The sequence below is a fragment of the Centropristis striata genome, chromosome 2 (assembly GCF_030273125.1).
Source record: "Centropristis striata isolate RG_2023a ecotype Rhode Island chromosome 2, C.striata_1.0, whole genome shotgun sequence".
NCBI classification, from domain to species: Eukaryota; Metazoa; Chordata; class Actinopteri; order Perciformes; family Serranidae; genus Centropristis; species Centropristis striata.
In genome coordinates, this window is record NC_081518.1 from 34,276,519 (window position 1) to 34,294,455 (window position 17,937).

The 17,937-nt window shown below is 37.3% G+C and overlaps 1 protein-coding gene and 1 long non-coding RNA gene across 2 annotated transcripts; one reads left to right on the top strand and one right to left on the bottom strand.

Annotated features, from left to right (window-relative positions):
- The first annotated feature begins 662 nt into the window (after positions 1-662).
- Positions 663-7,383, top strand: LOC131993919 (uncharacterized). The gene is made up of 4 exons (XR_009396364.1): positions 663-819; positions 1,217-1,314; positions 2,954-3,030; positions 5,295-7,383. It is a non-coding gene; the product is annotated as an uncharacterized LOC131993919 (long non-coding RNA).
- A 4,865-nt stretch (positions 7,384-12,248) lies between these two features.
- Positions 12,249-17,196, bottom strand: bcl2l10 (BCL2 like 10). Its single transcript, XM_059345734.1, has 3 exons — positions 17,119-17,196; positions 14,957-15,415; positions 12,249-13,217 (listed from the first exon to the last, which is right to left on the bottom strand). Exons 1-3 carry the CDS (start codon positions 17,149-17,151, stop codon positions 13,095-13,097), a joined length of 615 nt encoding a protein of 204 aa, XP_059201717.1. The 5' UTR covers positions 17,152-17,196; the 3' UTR covers positions 12,249-13,094.
- Between the last annotated feature and the right edge of the window lie 741 nt (positions 17,197-17,937).

Sequence of the window (17,937 nt, forward strand, 5' to 3'; positions counted from 1 at the left end):
AAACACGAGGTGGTCGCACAATCAAAATGTTGCCCCTCACATATGACCCATCAGTAGAGCAGTGAAGTCCTGCACATAAGTGGCTGGTAGATTCTTGAACCTATGCCTGCAGAAGGAGACAATGAGCCTGGTGTTTGAACAGAGTGGGACAGCAGCTGCCTGCTGGTATTTGAATCCACACAAAAACTTCAGTTCAGCTGCCTCTGACCAAACTGATACACTGCTCACCTGTGAGATAGTGGTGGAGGACACGCCTCTGCTTATCTCTTTGGCTGGACTTAGGCATTGGTACAGTCACTTCTTCACAGCTTTGCATTTACAGCAGCTATAATAAAATAATAATTTGAAGAAACAATAAATACAATCCTTACTTCTGTAGCTTAAAAATCCCTCTTAAAAACCCTTCTTACCCTGCTAAAAAGAAACACAAATTATAAATTTTGCACACACAAAAAAAGTTTATTTGACTAACTGTGACTGCTGAGGCTTCATATGCCCATTGATTAAACTATTTTGCACACAAAGACTCCATTGCAATAGCATCAGTAAGTAAATAGCTTTTCAAAGTACATGCTGTATGAGGGAGAAAAACATCCTGTTCTTATTGTCGATAATACTGGTAGCTAGGTATGATGCAAAGCTCACAGACTGGTTTACCCTCCCACTGGGTGTGGTTTTACTTTAAAACAGTCCAACAATCATGACGCTGCATTTTATTCAGCTCATCCTTAGACAGAAGGTTTACAGCTCTGCTACAGGCTCACAGCCGACAAAACAAACAAACATCAGAAACATGGTTAAGGTCCACGTTGATCACTGGTAAGTTTTAACTCTATTGTGCTGATACATTTTGAAGTTAGATCAGACTGTAATATACTCATTCAAGTAGGAAGTTAGATTCATTTTTATAAGCTAATGAGGGTGTAGTCCTGCTACAACTGGCGGAAGGAAATACATTATACCCTATGCATTGTGTTTAGAGTTTCAAGTTCTACCAACCTTACGTTTCAGAAAAATAGAAGTATATTTGGGCAGATTTTGGTAGCTATGTTGTAATTTATGTTGGCTAGAAAAGCAGAAGTACTTTTATGTGTTTCGAAACAAAGTCAAAATTCTGCTTATTTTGACGCATGTTAAAAGCCTTTATGGGAATGGGAGTTTCTATGTCTGTAAGGTTTTTTCATGTGGTTTGGTTTCCCTTTGTTTTGCTTTGCAGTTCAGGATGAGGGTTCGGGGGGCGTTTCAGCCGCCTGAAGTCCTTCCTCAATGCAGAGGCTCCTGAGGTGACTGTCACCAGCGACATCGGGAAACCAGGTGAGCTGCTGCTTCTCTCTACATTTCTCTGTGGAGCCACATTAAAACAATTAAAATAAAAGTTTTTTTTTAGATTCCAATTCTGTGAAATAATCGCCTTCAGTAATTTTTTGTCAAAATTGTTGTTGCTTTTTGCCCAAATCATCTCATGACGCCAGTCACCCATGGTAAAATCGCCTACATCCTCTCAGTTGATCAGATCATGTGATTTTACCTCTTTAAGGTCATCGCTTCTTTGACAATTTGCCACATTCATAGGCATCAGATAAGAACCCAGCAAAAGAAGAGCTAGAGGGAGATTGTTTAGTTACCAGTTTAGTTTATCAGTATTTTATTGTTGACACTAATATTGGTAACACTTTACTCTAAGGTGTCTACATAAGAGTGACATGAGCGTGTCATAAACATGACATGGGATGTGTCATGAACATTAATGACACTTTGAAGTAACATTAATGCTCATGATAAGTGTCATGTCATGTTTCTGACAGGCTTGTGTGACTCTTATGTAGACACCTTCAAAATAAAGTGTTACCATATATTGCTTAAGTCACAAAGGCATGTTCAAAAAAAATGCCTAAGTCATTTATTTCTCTTAAGTTACATAATTTACACACAGTGTTATTACTATGCCAATAGCCATCCTTTGTTACATCCTTTTTGAGTGAAATTATCAATAAATGTCATATGTTACACTTTTGGTGAAGTTTTTTTGTGTTTTGTTTGTGTTTTTGCCCATCCCTGATATAGCCTATGGCAAAAATATACTACCATGAAAATATACCCTACCTGTAGTAAAAAAATAAATTGTCATTTCTGCAAACCACAGATATGAATTGATATGAAATGTTTTTGGAAGCTTTGAGAGCGTTTATATGAGGCAAGGAGGTATAGTGGTTAGGCGAGTTAAAAGGACACAAGACAGTTTTCCTGGGAAGTTGAAAGTCAACTGCATTATGTTATAGCAACAACAATGAAATTTAACTGGTTATTACACAGTCTCAATTTAATATTGATGCCTCTACTAAATAACGAACCAGACCATCATGAGGTCACAAAATTGGTTATTTCTAGTTATTCTTAACGCTGGCCACAGTACCATGGGCTCAGATTCCAACAAAATCATTCAGTTCTCCAGACCCTTCTGTAGCTCAGACTCCAGCCAGCCGTGAACAGACCCAGATTCGGCTTTGCTGCTGTCTTTGACCTGCAGTCTGAGCTCCAGTGTGGGCGTTGGTGCTTCGGCTGGAAGTATTGTTTGTTTTGTTTTGTAGCCCAAACCCTGATATTTTTCCTAACCTTAACTATGTAGTTTTGTTGCCTAAATATAACCAAGTAGTTTTAATTCAAAACATTAACCACACGTTTTAAACAGAGGCCCAGTGCATCCCAGTGCACTGGGTGTACTGGGATCCCTACAGACTAGGAAATGAGAACAGGCTACAGTGGCTCATGTTTCTATGGTTTGCACAAATGCACTATTGCAATATTTATTCTGGAGACTGGGTTGTTGACAGATAACAGTGTTCTGCTGTGCCAGTTTGCCCAGTCTCTCAGATACACCTTTACTGGTTACACTGCCTAAAATTAGTTGATGTGGATGTGTTTTTATTCTCTGTTTCATGTTCCACCTCCACAGGTAGCTTTGAGGTGTCCGTGGATGGTGAGATGGTCTTCGAAAGGAGTAAAGAAGGAGGGTTTCCTGATCCTGAAAAGGTTAGACTGTTTATATTTAAGTCTTCTACAATACCATTTGCTCTGTGTAAATGTAAATGTAACTGTTCAAATCATAACTAAGGGTTAAAGTCATAATAGTCATATCTCAAGTAATAATATTGTTTTTTACATGTAAAAAAAAATCTTTTGGTATTTAAAACCAAGTCAGTCAAGTGACTCAGCCAGTACTTTCCATGAGACATGGTACACCGATCAGCATTCTTCACAGTATTGTAAGTTGTTGTGGTTTTGGGCACCACACCTACATACATACTTAAGGGCAATATGTCATTTAGTTTCTGTTTCAGTATTACAGAGTTACTCTATTTTGCAACTGAATTCTCTGGAAACCAAATGGCCTGTTGTTCATCAGAAAAATCCAGGGGGAATACCAGGATCACGTCTCTTTGGTCAATAGAGAGAATAGAGTTTACATCAAAATTAAATTAAATTAAAATAAATTTCATTTTATAATCTAAGATATACAAGAGTCTGAAGCCTTGCTAGCCGCTCTGTGAGGCTGTACTGAGGCACAGGGGTGCTTTCAGCCAAATACGAATGCCAGCATACTCACATGCCAGGCTGTTTACAGTGACTATCAATAGCCAAGTAACCAAAGTAACTGTGAGCTATGAGCCGCAGATTATTACAACAGAGCTGCAACCTCTGGGTCTGAAAAGTAAAGTCAATGCAGAAGTGCCTTAAACCTGCATTCTTTCTAATGGCCAGAAGGGGGGCGACATCACAGGTTGTAAAATGGAGTTTGATTGTATAGAAGTCTATGAGAAAATGGCCCCATGCTGACTTGATTTATTACCTCAGTCAGGGACGCGGGAAGTCAGTCACATTTATCTATATAATCTATATAATCACATCTATTAAATGCTGGTCAACATTCACGGTTGTATTAATTTGGTTGGCCCACAATATTTTACACCAGTTTTAGAACGTTTTACACAACAACAATGCACTTTTATTCCTAATGAGAACACACTTCACTGTTGACTGAGCCACAGCCATGCTCTATATGTAGCAATAGAACAGGACAAATTAAGTTTAAAACACAAACACACTGACAGAATGCAGTAAGGACCCAAATGCAAATGAGAAGCAGGACAGTATCCTGACACACAGACAGAGCAACCTAAACAGTAACTAAAGGGCACTGGTGGTGCGCAACTCCAAATCCAGACGCAACTCCAAACTACAGAGACATCCTCTTGCTCTCATTCAAAGCATGTGGCACTACCAGATCTATGACAGAAACAAGAAATAACATGACTTAATACGTTATATAGACAATTCATATGGCCTGTAACTTGTGAGACAAGAAATTGAGAGATGGAAAGTGAGCTACAAGACGGATCGCCCAGCAGCACCATCACACGAAGTTTAAAACAATGAACACACAAAGCATCTGAAATTTACAGCAAACCGGTACATAGTCCCAATATAAATTGAAACTAACACCAAAGTGAGGGGCTTTCAGATGTGACAACTACTCCGCTATGTCCTGAAACCTATTACATAAAAATTACATTTAATGTTCTAAAATTAAATCAAATGTCATAAAAAAAAGTTACAAAGGCTGGATTTCAACCATTTAATGAATAACCATGTTTTACAGGGTTTTTACAAGGTACAAAATAATAGCTGAACACATGTAAAAAGACTTACATAAACTGTACATGACTGACTTTTAGAGCATAAAACAGTTTTTAAAAAATAATAATTATTAAATGTATTTATTAATTAAAAATTACTTAAACAATTTTAAAGGGCCGGTCAATTATTTTATTTCAATTATACTTTAAAAAAAATAATAATTAGGTTCATGGCGGTCGGTACTGCTTTAGACAGCATGTTAGTTCAGATTCTGTGCTGTGATTTCCACACTTGCTGTTTGAATGTTAACTCAGCATTTACAGTTAGCACCATCCTAGTTCACAGTGTTAGCATGCTAACATTTACTAATTAGCATCAGTCACAAAGCCCAGCTGAGACTCATTTAGCTGTAAACCAAGTACTGGACAAATTCAAAATGCTAGATGAGATCAAAGTGATGTGATCACAATTCATCAAGAACTTTTAATTTCAGGGAAATTCATCCATCACTTGTTAAGGTATATCAGCTTGAACTGGACTGACAAACATTGCTATCCCCAGAACAACACTACTAGCATGGCTAGAAATAAGTGAACATATGTGAAAAGTAAACAGTGCTTTATAACATTTCAAACATGTTTTGTGTCTCATCTGACCAGATCCTGAAGTCTGTGAGGAAAGCACAAGGAAAATAAGAAGATGGAGATTAAAACAGCTGTATTCACACTGCAAGAACAATGACTACATTCTCTCACAGCTGCATATCTGAATACAAAAATGAATTCAAACATTACAATATGACACAAAAAACTTTTTTTTTTTTTAAATGCAATTGTGGACCAAAATCAAAACCTTAAAGTCTCACCATCAGCTGTGAGAAGAGAAGACCATTAATCTTCACTGTGAATACAGACAAGGACGACAAGATGATGAGAGCCACTCTGAGGAGCCAGGAACTGATCTGCACTTCTGTTTATGACTGTACACATTCAAATTCACAGTGTGTACACGATGCAAGTCTAGAAGCTTTTCACCTGACTGGATCCTGAGGAACTGCACTCATGATGTCTGCCTGGCATTTACGCATAAATACAATGTATCTACAGCTGCATTTACTCAGGAATGGAAAATTATAACAATGTAACGCTTTCATATATTTACCATTTCTCTGTTGTTGATTGGGAACTAATTTAAAGGGACAGTTCACCCTAAAATCCAAAATACTTAAAATACCACACTTTTTTTTATCTTATCTGTAGCACTTCTAATCAATTTATGTTTATGGGAGTTGCTGACTGAAGAGATATCACCTTCTCCGGAATATAATGGGCTAAATGGCACTCTGCTTGTTGTGCTCAAAGCTTAAAAAAATTTGGTTCCATGAAGCAAATTCAGCTAGTTTCCCAGCATAAGTGGCTAAACAAACTAAGCTTTTGCTATGTTGAATTTGCTTTATAGAACCAAATAAATCGAAAATGAGTACATTATACATACATTATATTCGAGAGAAAGCAGACATTCACACTGGTGATATCTCCAACACTCTGCAGAGACACCAACACAATGTAGACTGATAAATACCACCACAAGTAAGAATGGTAATATGTGTTTTTGATTTTGGGGTGAACTGTCCCTTTAAATAAATAATTTGACTTATTTTGAAATAAGCTTTTTGGCCTTCTTGCCAAGAGTTAGCCACATGAGAACATCGAAACCACTCATAGGTTTGTACAATGAATATGAAGCTACCATCAGCAGCTGGTTAGCTTAGCTAAGCATTAGGCCTGAAAACAGGGGGACACAGCTAGCCTGGCTCTGTCCTGTCAAGACAATCTGCCTACCAGCACTTCTAAAGCTCACTGATAAACATGTTTTATCTTGTTTAATCCGTACAAAAACCAGCACGTGAAAACGGCAATTTGCCATTTTACAGAGGGGTTGTGTGCCAGACTATTTCTTGGTCTGGACCAGTTTCTTCCTGGAGTCTTGGTCCAGGCCAAGAAATAGTCTGGCTCACAACCCCTCTGTAAAATGGCAAATGGTCATTTTTACACTTCTGGTTTTTGTACAGATCAAACAAGATGAAGAGTAACATGTCAATTAGCGAGCTTTAGAGGTTCTGGTAGGCAGGTTTTCTTATGTTCGGACAGAGCCAGGCTAGCTGTTTCCCCCTGTGTCCAGTCTTTATGCTAAGCTAAGCTAAACAGCTGCTGGTTGTAGCCTTATATTTTCCATACAGACGTGAGAGTGGTAATGGTCTTCTCAACTAACTCTCTGCAATAAAGCAAAATAAGCACATTTCACAAAAGGTCGGATTATTCTTTAACTTTTGGGTGGCCAGTGTCTTATCTGATTGGAAAGTCTTTCAGTTATTTCAAAGCATTCGCTGTATGGGCGACCAGCCCATTCAACTATCAATGCATGTTATACTCTGAAATACATAATGAACACAAACTTTTCAAACATATCAGATGCATTTTATATTCATAGCTGCCATGTATGCACTACCTTTTTAAATATAACCTGGACTCTTACCTGGATGCTAAGAGCTAAGTACTGCCATCTCTGTTACTATTTGATTTCTTAGCAGTTAAGACAAAGATTAAATTAGTCAAAAATGAAAAACATAATTTTAATTTGACCTGGAACATATATTTGATTTCAAACTGTAAACGGTTATCTCATTTGTAATCAATTCCAACAAACATATTATTTCTCTGCAATAAACTATCACTGAAAAAGCAACAATGTTTCATACTGGTTATTTCACAGTTATTCTGGTTAAGAAGCTAAATCAAGTCAAGTAAAATTTCTACCTGGGTGGTTATTAGTGCTGGCTGTGTGTCAGACAGACAGATATGATGGTCCACCTCAGAGGAGATCAGACAGCTCTCTTGAACTTTTTCCCTGCTCACTTGTCTGAAATTCTGGTGAAACATATTCTAAGTCTAAATTGTGTTCTTACTGGGTCTTATAACTTACAAACAGGTGAAATAAAAAAAGTAAACGTTTTTTCAGGTTCCATTTTTTCTTGTCATGATCATTTTTGTTTGTTTTTAAAGCCACAAGAGGCTGAACTGGCTACTCTCTGTCGTTCTTTATAGGGCTAAAAACATAAAAACAAACAAATACATGTTTATATTGTGCAATAGAATGTAATGTTGCAGTAATGTCCCTAAGACATTTTTTCATCTGTTCAACATGTTAAAAAACAGGATCTTGGAATGAGTATTCTGGAAATTTCTTGTCTTTTCAGCTGTTCTTAAGTCATTAATTCAAAAGAGAAAACATATTTGCTCGGTCTTAAAAAATGGATCTCAGCGTTTCCATGCAGCAGTACCGACCAGTTCAGTCCCTCTGTGATAAAATCTGTCATATCTGAGTAATCACTGTGGGATGAAATGACTTCCTGTTTTAACTGTTACATATTGTGTCAGTAAGATAAATAGTAAGGTAAATAGTGTGCGTTACAGGGGCCAGTCTATACCACCCCTATGAATTTCATTGCCTTAAGTGTTATAGTGTGGCCACGGTACCAATTATGAAATTAGACTGCCACCACAGTGCCACCTAGGGGCCGATCAATAAAACCTTAAAGGGTTATCCTCAGGAGGGCATTGACAATAATTGTACCAAGTTTTGTATAATAATGCACAAACTATCCCTTTAATCCTCATACAGTGTCTGAAGGAGGACTCTTAACTGATATGTATAAGTTAGAAGAGGCAGGTAGCAATGGTGGAAAGTAACTTTGTACATTTACTCAAGTACTGGACTTAAAGTACAATTTTGAGGTACTTTTTTGTACATTTTATGTAACTTCATACTTCTACTCCACTACATTTTGAGGCATATATTGTACTTTTTGCTCCTCTACATTTAGTTGACAGCTTCAGTTACTTTTCAGGTCAAGATTTAAAATGAAAAACATGATACATTTAAAATGATTACCCATTTTTATAAATTAAACCACTTAAAATTGTATTAGGTAGTTTAAATGAGCGGAGTGGAGTCATTTCACAGTGTGGTATTAGTACTTTTACTGAAGTAAAGGATCTGAATACTTATTCCACCACTGTCCTTTTTACTTCTTTACTTTATTTTTTACTTTTTTTTTATACTTTTTTTTTAACTTTATTTTTTTTAAACTTTTTTAAAACTTTTCTTTAAAAACTTTTTTAAAACTTTTCTGCGTTGGAGAAAAGTGCAGAAAAAAATAATTAAAAAAATTATAATAAAAAAAAAATTTAAGTTTTAAAAAAGTTTTAAAAAGTAAAAAAAATAAAAAAGTTTTTAAAAAAAAGTTTTTAAAGTTTTTAAAAAAAAGTTTTAAAAAAAGTTTTAAAAAAAATAAAGTAAAGACGTAAAAAGGACAGTGGTGGAAGAAGTATTCAGATCCTTTACTTCAGTAAAAGTACTAATACCACACTGTGAAATGACTCCACTCCGCTCATTTAAACTACCTAATAAACTTCTAAGTGGTTCAATTTATAAAAATGGGTAATAATTTTAAATGTATCATGTTTTTCATTTTACATCTTGATCTGAAAAGTAACTGAAGCTGTCAACTTAATGTAGAGGAGCAAAAAGTACAATATATGCCTCAAAATGTAGTAGAGTAGAAGTAGAAAGTTACATAAAATGTACATAAAAGTACCTCAAAATTGTACTTTAAGTCCAGTACTTGAGTAAATGTACATAGTTACTTTCCACCATTGCTACCTGCCTCTTCTAACTTATACATATCAGTTAAGAGTCCTCCTTCAGACACTGTATGAGGATTAAAGGGATAGTTTGTGCATTATTATACAAAACTTGGTACAATTATTGTCAATGCCCTCCTGAGGATAACCCTTTAAGGTTTTATTGATTGGCCCCTAGGTGGCGCTGTGGTGGCAGTCCAATTTCATATCTGCCACCGTGGCCACACCATAACACTTAAGGCAATGAAATTCATAGGGGTGGTATAGACTGGCCCCTGTAACGCACATACCCCGACGGCAGCATGCCCCGACATGCATGGACTGCGAGGGCCCGTTCAGTACTGCTTGCAGTCCTAGCTGAATATTGTTATTATACAGCCCCTATTCCAAAAAAGGTTGGGACACTGAATAACATAAAAAACCAAATGCAATGATTTGCAAATGCTTTGACCTACATTAAATACAGTGAAAAGACAAGATATTGATGCCTGAACTTGAATTAGCTTTTTTGTAAACTGATACATTAATTCTGAATTTAAAGCTTTATGATTTTATTTGTGTTTTTCACAGCATCCCAGCTTTTTTTGGAATCAGTTGTAGGTTTTTAAATTTGTACCTATGTAGAAACTAGCAAAGTGTCAAATAAAAGTGGTGTGAAAAGTATAATATTACCTCTGAAGTAAAATGTCATTTTCAAACTTGTACTTTAGTAAACTTAAATAAGTGTACTATTATGCAATCACATTATCTAGTTGTTGTTATTTTCAGTGATAATGTCTGCCAGGCTACATTTTATCACATATCCACTGTCCTGTTTGAGAACACTGAGCTCTGTTATGTGGACCGGCTGTCTGTCTGTTGTTTTGTTGGTCAGCTTCGAGGTCACAGAGTTTAACATGTGCCTCATTACTCTTATAGTCATCCCCCAGCCTGTCTGTAGTCCTAAGCCTATCGGTTCCTACTGAAAGCATAAATCTTTAAAAATGGGTCATATGGTATATACATATATAATTTCTTCTTCTTTTGTAAGGTTTCCTGAAACGGCTGGGCTTTGTAGGTTTAGGGGGACTATTTTTGGCTACAAATATAGTGCTCTAGTGAGTATTTGTGACAGCAGAACCGCCTCAAAATAAACTACAATTCCCATTTATCATAATAACGAACATCAATGGAAGGCACAGGGAAATAAACTTTATCAGACAATACTTGTTAATAGGGTAATTTCACTGTTGCTTTAGTCTTGTCATTAGCTTTGTCAATAGAAAAAAAATAACAATATAGCCAGACATATTAATCAGCTTATGGAATAAAACAATAAAAGCACAATACTGTATGTTGTGGCTCTAAACTTTGGCTCTTTAAGCCCTCTGGATTGGGTTTTAAATCACTTACAGAGGACTGCAGTCCATATAATCTCTGCACCATATAATCCATAAAATAAACAGATAATACAGTAATAACAGGAGATTTGTCTGCTGTTTGCGACGCTCTGCGGAGGTTTCACTGCAAGAGTAAAAACTATCAACAGGAAACACTTTGCCACATCACAAGATGTTGTGGTTCCCTTTTTTCACAAACAATGTGAACTATACTGTGTGTTGTGATCGTAGTGGAGACAATATGTGAGTGTGTATTCAGGGAGTGTGTATATTGTGTTGGAAATGATCAGTTTCAGTGCTGCACTGAATGAAAGACCAACATGTGCTGTTTGTGTATGAGAAGTCAGAGAGATGCAGGCACAATAACCTCACTGCAGTATGATGGCATGCACGCACACACACACCCCTCATTTACATTAGACACGTTTGTGACTTCTATTAGTATATTAGCAATCTCTTAGTTAAATATATATTGTTTATCTCATTTTTTTAATTTATTTTAAAGCCCTTTTTAACACTGGGATTATAGTAGGGTAAGGTTCTGTAAGCCAAAGTCCATAAACTGCAACTTTTTCAATGTTGTTATTGTTATAATGTGCTAGAAAAAGCTTTTTTTTTGTTATCTTAATGTTGCTATGCTCTGAACTGTATCCATGGGACATACAAAGATATCCTAACAGTTAAATTACAGGTACGTAAAAAACAGGTATGTTTTTTGTTTTCTTTATTAATAATTTACAGTCAATTTTTTGATTCTTGTACAAGTCAGTTGTAAACGTAACCAACTGATGGAGGTCGTTTTATATACGTAAATAATAATTCACAAAGTGGGGTCTGTGGTTCTCTAATCTAACATATCTATAACTCTTAAAAGCTGCAAATATGTTAAATATCATAGTTCCGGCAAAATGGCCCCTCTCAGATTATGATAATAATGTCTTACTATTAATGATGTATTATTTGCAAGCAGCACTTACATTTGTATTTTGAAAAGCAGAATTCATAACAGTCATGTTAAGCGGATCATATATTTTTGGGGAAAATCTTCAAAGTAGGCTGTGAAATAAATTTAGTGGAGTTAAAACTGCAATATTCTGAAGCTACAGTAATAAGTATGGAAAAACATATACTGGCTTTCCAGTGTATGTGTACATTTACTTTTTAACTTGTATTCAATTATCATACTTATAAACAGAGGCAAAACTGAAATAATAGCTCACGTTTATAATGTAGTCAAGGGTGTGGCCTGTAGAGAAAAAGTAAGTTCTGTGCAGTTTTATTTAAAAATAATTCAAAAGGTTCATAATATAACATCCAGCTAATTTTAGTCTTAGAATGTTTTGTGCATGCAGTCCCTGTTGTGTAACTCAAGCTCTGTGATGGTCAGAGGAGCACCGAGGCAGACAACAGAACATATCTTATTTATGAAAATATGTCTGCATATGAAAGGAGGGCAGATCATTTACTCTTCATAACGTGTCAAAAAATGAAGGAAAAACATAGAAGAATATAGGATATAAGAATCACAAAGTCCATGTTTGCTTCTTTTTTATTATAAAAAAGAGTGACAAATAAATAGACCAAAAACAATGTAAAAATATAATGTTTAAGATATCTGTGGAGGGGAAATGCCATAGCAACGTTTTGTTCCAATAGCAATATGTTTGAAGTCAGATTGGTCCCTGGTTTGTTGAACATTTCGCAACATATAGCACCGTTGTGTTGTCGTGAGTGCTGAATTCAGCTCTGTTGACTCATGTAGATCAGACATTTCACATGAATGCAGGACAGACTTGAAAACAATGAAACAACTGAATTAGCTGTGGGTCAGTTAGAAAAAAGGGCCACTGCTTACAGTTTCATTTCATATAAATATAATATATTAATTTATACATTGTACACTAGAATGGCTCTATACCAAATACACAACTCAGGTAAACACATGAATAAAAAGGCAGCCGACAAATTTCTAAATCAAAAGCAGTGAGAAAAAATTGTAATTAAGTCTTTTAGCTGCACAGTTGAAAATACAAAACTTTTGAGCGCAAGATGATTCTGTGCAGAATCCTGTGCTTTAGTAATTAAACTGTTTAAGATATGCAAGCTGGTGCCACTTACTCCAAAATTTCTGAAGGCATTGAGATCATTTTTACAATCTTAAGGAGCAAGTGACAAAATGTAAGTATTATTGTGTGTGTGTGTGTGTGTGTGTGTGTGTGTGTGTGTAAACATTCAGTTGATGACTTGAGATTACAGCCCTGAATTCACTACAGATTAAGCCTGTTTTGCAGCACTGATGTTAGAATTCAAATGTCTACTTAATTGTGCCAAATGAAATGAGAACATGGATGGATGTGTTAAGGATGTAGGAGGCTTCCTAGCGCACCAGGAGGAAGGTGAGTCCGGCGAGGCCGACACCAGCAGCAGCCATCAGCGCTGTCTTCATGGACGAGTCGTGATTCACCTCTCTGGCACTGAGGGAGAATTTACAGAAGCCCTCCTGCAAAGACCAAAACAAACAGGAAATGGTTAGACACTTTTTGTTTACTATCCAGAGAGAATTTCTGCATATGCTGTAGGTTTTTACAAAACAAAAAGAAAGTTTTAGCTGCCAAAAGGACTTGCAACTAGCAATGGCTTAGCTGACAGTTGGTGGCAATTACACAATATATTTTGGAAAATATGTCACAGGCCCCAACAGCCCCGTGTTTCTCCACAAACACAGAAACCTATTTGCACTCAGAGGTAGCTGCTGATATCGGCAACTTTTTAAATATTCTGACAGCACAGCAGTTCTTCAAAGTGAGAAAAATATTTTAAATGTGTCAACTTGAAGTTACAATAAAATGTGTTTTCTAGAGATTTTACAGATATTATTAAATTTCGACAAGCCCATGTGCAATAAATATATATATATGTCTACTTTATTGCTGATTTTTTAATATGTTATATTATTTTTCTTAAGATTTTGTACTTCCCAAGTAACTAATATTTTGTCATTCTATTGTATTTGTATTTGTCTTATTTATATTTAGTGTTTACTGCTTTCTCTGATGGAGCATCCGGGCAAAAGCATTTGACATGTTTGTACTTTTAAACTGGAGTAACTATAAACATCTTGAATCTTTGTAATACAAATGATGAACTAATTCTAGCATCTTCTGCTCTATAAGTAAGACAATAAAAACTAAGGGAGATGCTGTTGAGCCCCTTCAGCAGCTGTACATTTCTTGATGGGGTTTTCAGACTGAAGCCGCACAGTCGACCAGTAAGTGCACCTGCTCTCAGCTCCAGGTGTTTTGCTGCTTTGCAGCTGCTTGTTTTTCTAGTCGTACCAAGCCAACTTTCAATATGACCAAAGACAAACTTAACAGAAAAGCTTTGACTGTTGCTACAAAGTCCATCTGGCTGAGCTGGTTACGTGTCTGTTGAAACCAGCTGCCAGCTGAAGAAAGGAGGGGTAGTTGTGTGTGTGTGTGTCTGTGTGTGTGTTTACGTGGGTGTTTGGGAGGGGGCCAGGGCGAGCCCATTCACAAAAGCAGACATTCAACTGAAGTTGTGTTCAGTTCGTTGAGGCTTCTGGGACCTCAGTCTATGCAGACTCCATCAGAACTATCCCTTTAAGTTTTTCCAGTTAAATAAGCCACAACAAGCAGCTTTAAAATGACCTTTGTCCTTTTGATTTTCAGTGGCTAAACAAGTATACAATCCAATACCGCGTGACAATACAGCTTTTGTTTAACCATTACAAAACACTGATCATCTAAAGCACACGGTTTGATCATGGCCCTGGATTCACACTGCCGAGGGTTGTCTTGCTGTACACTTTATTCCTCAATTTGGCCTATTGCTACTCTTCAATTCATATAATCACAGCAGCCACATGAGACGTTGAGCGCTCGTCTCATCGGAAAACAGTAAAGTAAAAAAGGCAGTATCTAAACTAAGCCCTGGACGGTTTTTAAGCCACGTTTACACACAGATCTGGATATAAACCCACGCAGGAAGTGAGCATGATCCTATCAAACTAGGTGGTTTCCAACGCCAGAAGTCTAACAGTACCACTTTCACTTTTAATTCTTACTGAATTTTTTTTTTACAGTTCTGTTTGAAATTGGCATACAGCACTAGGTACAATCAAAATACCTCTCTTATCTAGAATGGTTGTGTTGTCTCAGCTTTGCAGTATCACCTGTAAGAATCAATCAGTTCAGGAGCAAACATGTTGTTATGACCTACCCAGCCGTCATTCTCCAGCAGCCACTCTTTCTTCTCCTCTCCCAGGTAATCAGCTATGGTCTCTGCCAGTCCCCTGCAGTATCCAGGCTCCCTTCCCAATTCCTGCCCGAGGTCCAGCCCCGGCTTCGTGCCCTTCTGCTCCAGCAGCTGTCTGGCCAGCACCCCAGTAAAGGTGAAAAGGGAAACAACCCTCCCCCAGTTCAAGTGTCCGTCTCCCACCAGCTCCTCCATCACCTTCCTGAGGCTGGAGCAGGGGTCCGGCCCACACTGTCTCAGGAAGGTCTGAGCGAGGGAGTGGAAGCGAGCCTGGTGCTGCTTCTCCATGTCCTGGGCCAGTAGCCTCATGGCAGCAGCTGACTCGCTGGGAGGTGGAGGGGCTGGCCGTGGGCTTGTGCAGCACAGGGACAGGTAGTCCTCTGCCAGAGCCAGGGTCTCTTTCCACAGCCCGCACGACATTTTCTGTCAGGGAAAAACAGTTCAGTTAATTTAATGAACTATGGGATTTTGTGAGGATCAAGTCATACTGCTATAAAAACCACAAATATAGTATGTTGATGTGATAGGAACAAAGAGTAACCAGTTCTGGGCTGCAACTAACCATCACTTCAATCAACCACTTACTAAATTATTAGTTGGACTATAAAATAAAGAGACAAAGAGCTGAACAATAGGATTGCTCAGGGCAAGTAGATTAGTAAATAACTTTTTTCTGAAGTTGATCCCATTTTTGATATGCCTGAATGCTTCTCATCTATGACACACTGTGTCATCAGTTTGATTAAGTTACTCAAAAAGAGTAGGAAAAAAAGTGAGAATGCACATGATTTTTAGAGCCCATGAAAGAATCTTTTTTTTTTTTCCGAATCAATAGTTCAAAACTATATTATCTAACTAAAGACCAATTAGTTAGCTGTTCCTTTCAATCAGCATATCGTCAAACTGTTAAAATAATCGCCTAAGTCATTTTTTTTTTTGCCAAAATCATCTCCTCATGACGCCGTCCACCTATGGTAAAATCGCCTACAGTTGATCAGATCATGTGATTTTACCCCTTTAAAGATAATGGCCTATGTCAAGTGTGTGACTTTGCCTTGTCTTTGACTCATGCCTTTGTGACTTAAGCAAGATATGGTAACACTTTATTTTGAATGTGTCATAAACATGACATGGGATGTGTCATGAACATTAATGACACTCTGAAGTAACATTAATGCTCATGATACTCGTCATGTCATGTCTCTGACAGGCTTGTGTGACTCTTATGTAGACACCTTCAAAATAAAGTGTTACCATATCTTGCTTAAGTCACAAAGGCATGTTCAAAAAAATGCCTAAGTCATTTATTTCTCTTAAGTTACATAATTTACACACAGTGTTATTACTATGCCAATAGCCATCCTTTGTTACATCCTTTTTTGAGTGAAATTATCAATAAATGTCATATATTACACTTTTGGTGAAGTTTTTTTGTGTTTCCTGCTAAACTTGAGTTTCCTGGAAAAATGAGTCAGGCGATTATTTTAACAGGGTGACGATATCAAGCAATCAACGACCTATAAGCTCTGCCTAGTGCACAGTTGGAAATAGCCTAGCTGCTGTTAGGGACGTTATTCTTGTATTACCACCGGCCATTTTCAGTTGTATACATGTTCTAGAACAATACGAACGTGTGTAATTCAATCGAAAGCTTCTGAACCCCTAAATATAATTAAACTTGACAAGCTATGTTAGCGTTAGTGCGAGCAGCCGCGCTATGAACGGCACATACGCACATAAGATGCTGGAGGCTAAACACTAAATACAGCTACGCACAGTTTATAGCCTCTCAAGGCAATATGAATACCGCTGTAATATAAGAGTTGAACAACGTTAATTATCCGTTTGTCAGGGGGTTTAAACTCTCAATCGGTTAGCCGGCTGCCTCTCTTCTCCTCCGCTAACTAAGCGTTGATCTGTCACCAGAGCAATGGAGGACACAAAGGAGCACATTCACAGGCTGCGACCAGCGACTCCTCTACCGGAGCCACATCAGCCTATTAAACCACGTTTTTATACCTTTATACAAACACCCCTGCGGGCGAATAGCTTCTACATCTCCGAAAGAACACATGTATATGTCGGTAAAATATTATTTTTCGTGCGTAAAAGAAACAAAAGCTTACCCTCCCAGCGATATCAGCCTGCTCTCTGCACATAGAGACAGCGGAAGGAGAACCTCGGTACGCTCACAGCTTCCTTCAGCTGCCTGCTGCACATTGATCATGGACTCCGCCTCCGGGTCACTTATATCTGCATCTGCCCCCCGCAACAACAACAAAACCCCCGTAAAAGCCCCGTCAGCAACGCAGATACAAAGGGTATTTCTGCAGGTGGGCGAAAAACCCACGTAATAATTATTTATTATATAGTATCCATTTATTGAAGCTACATAAAGTTGTTAAGATCAATAACAATATCTTTTTTAATCTTTTTTATTTTATTATTATTATTATTATTATTATTTTTATTTTTTACTGTTAATCAAAGGTCCATTAATTAGACCAGGGATTGACAACTGGAGGCCCGGGCCCGCACCCTCACTTGAAGTGGCCCTCAGTACAACTACATTTGAGTATGAAATCTTAAAAGTGCTGTGTAAAAATGCACAAAATTACTTCTTGCAATTAATGTTGGTCTGCTGTTCTTGCACTGAAAACTCACAGTAAGTGGTTATTTTTTATTTGCTTCAAACCTTTTGTAATCCTATTTATACTGTTATACATGCATTTGAGCGTGAAATATGTTAAGTTACTGTACTGTAAACATATTTAAAATTGCAGTTTCATCATATCTGGTTAAATGCACGGTCCTATATGTGGCCCTGTGGTAGTGTCCATGAAAAATGATGGCCCCCTCCAGCATTTAAATTGCCCATCCCTGAATTAGATGATACATTATTAATCCACGAAGGAAAATGTTGGTGTTATGTGGCATAAGACACA

Excerpts from the sequence above, each read along its gene's own strand:
- bcl2l10 (XM_059345734.1), bottom strand. The coding sequence starts at position 17,151 with ATGTGCAGAGAGCAGGCTGATATCGCTGGGAGG. Across the intron at positions 15,416-17,118 it reads AGGCTGATATCGCTGGGAGG|AAAATGTCGTGCGGGCTGTG; the intron begins GTAAGCTTTTGT and ends TTTCCCTGACAG. Across the intron at positions 13,218-14,956 it reads TGCTGGAGAATGACGGCTGG|GAGGGCTTCTGTAAATTCTC; the intron begins GTAGGTCATAAC and ends TGGTCTTTGCAG.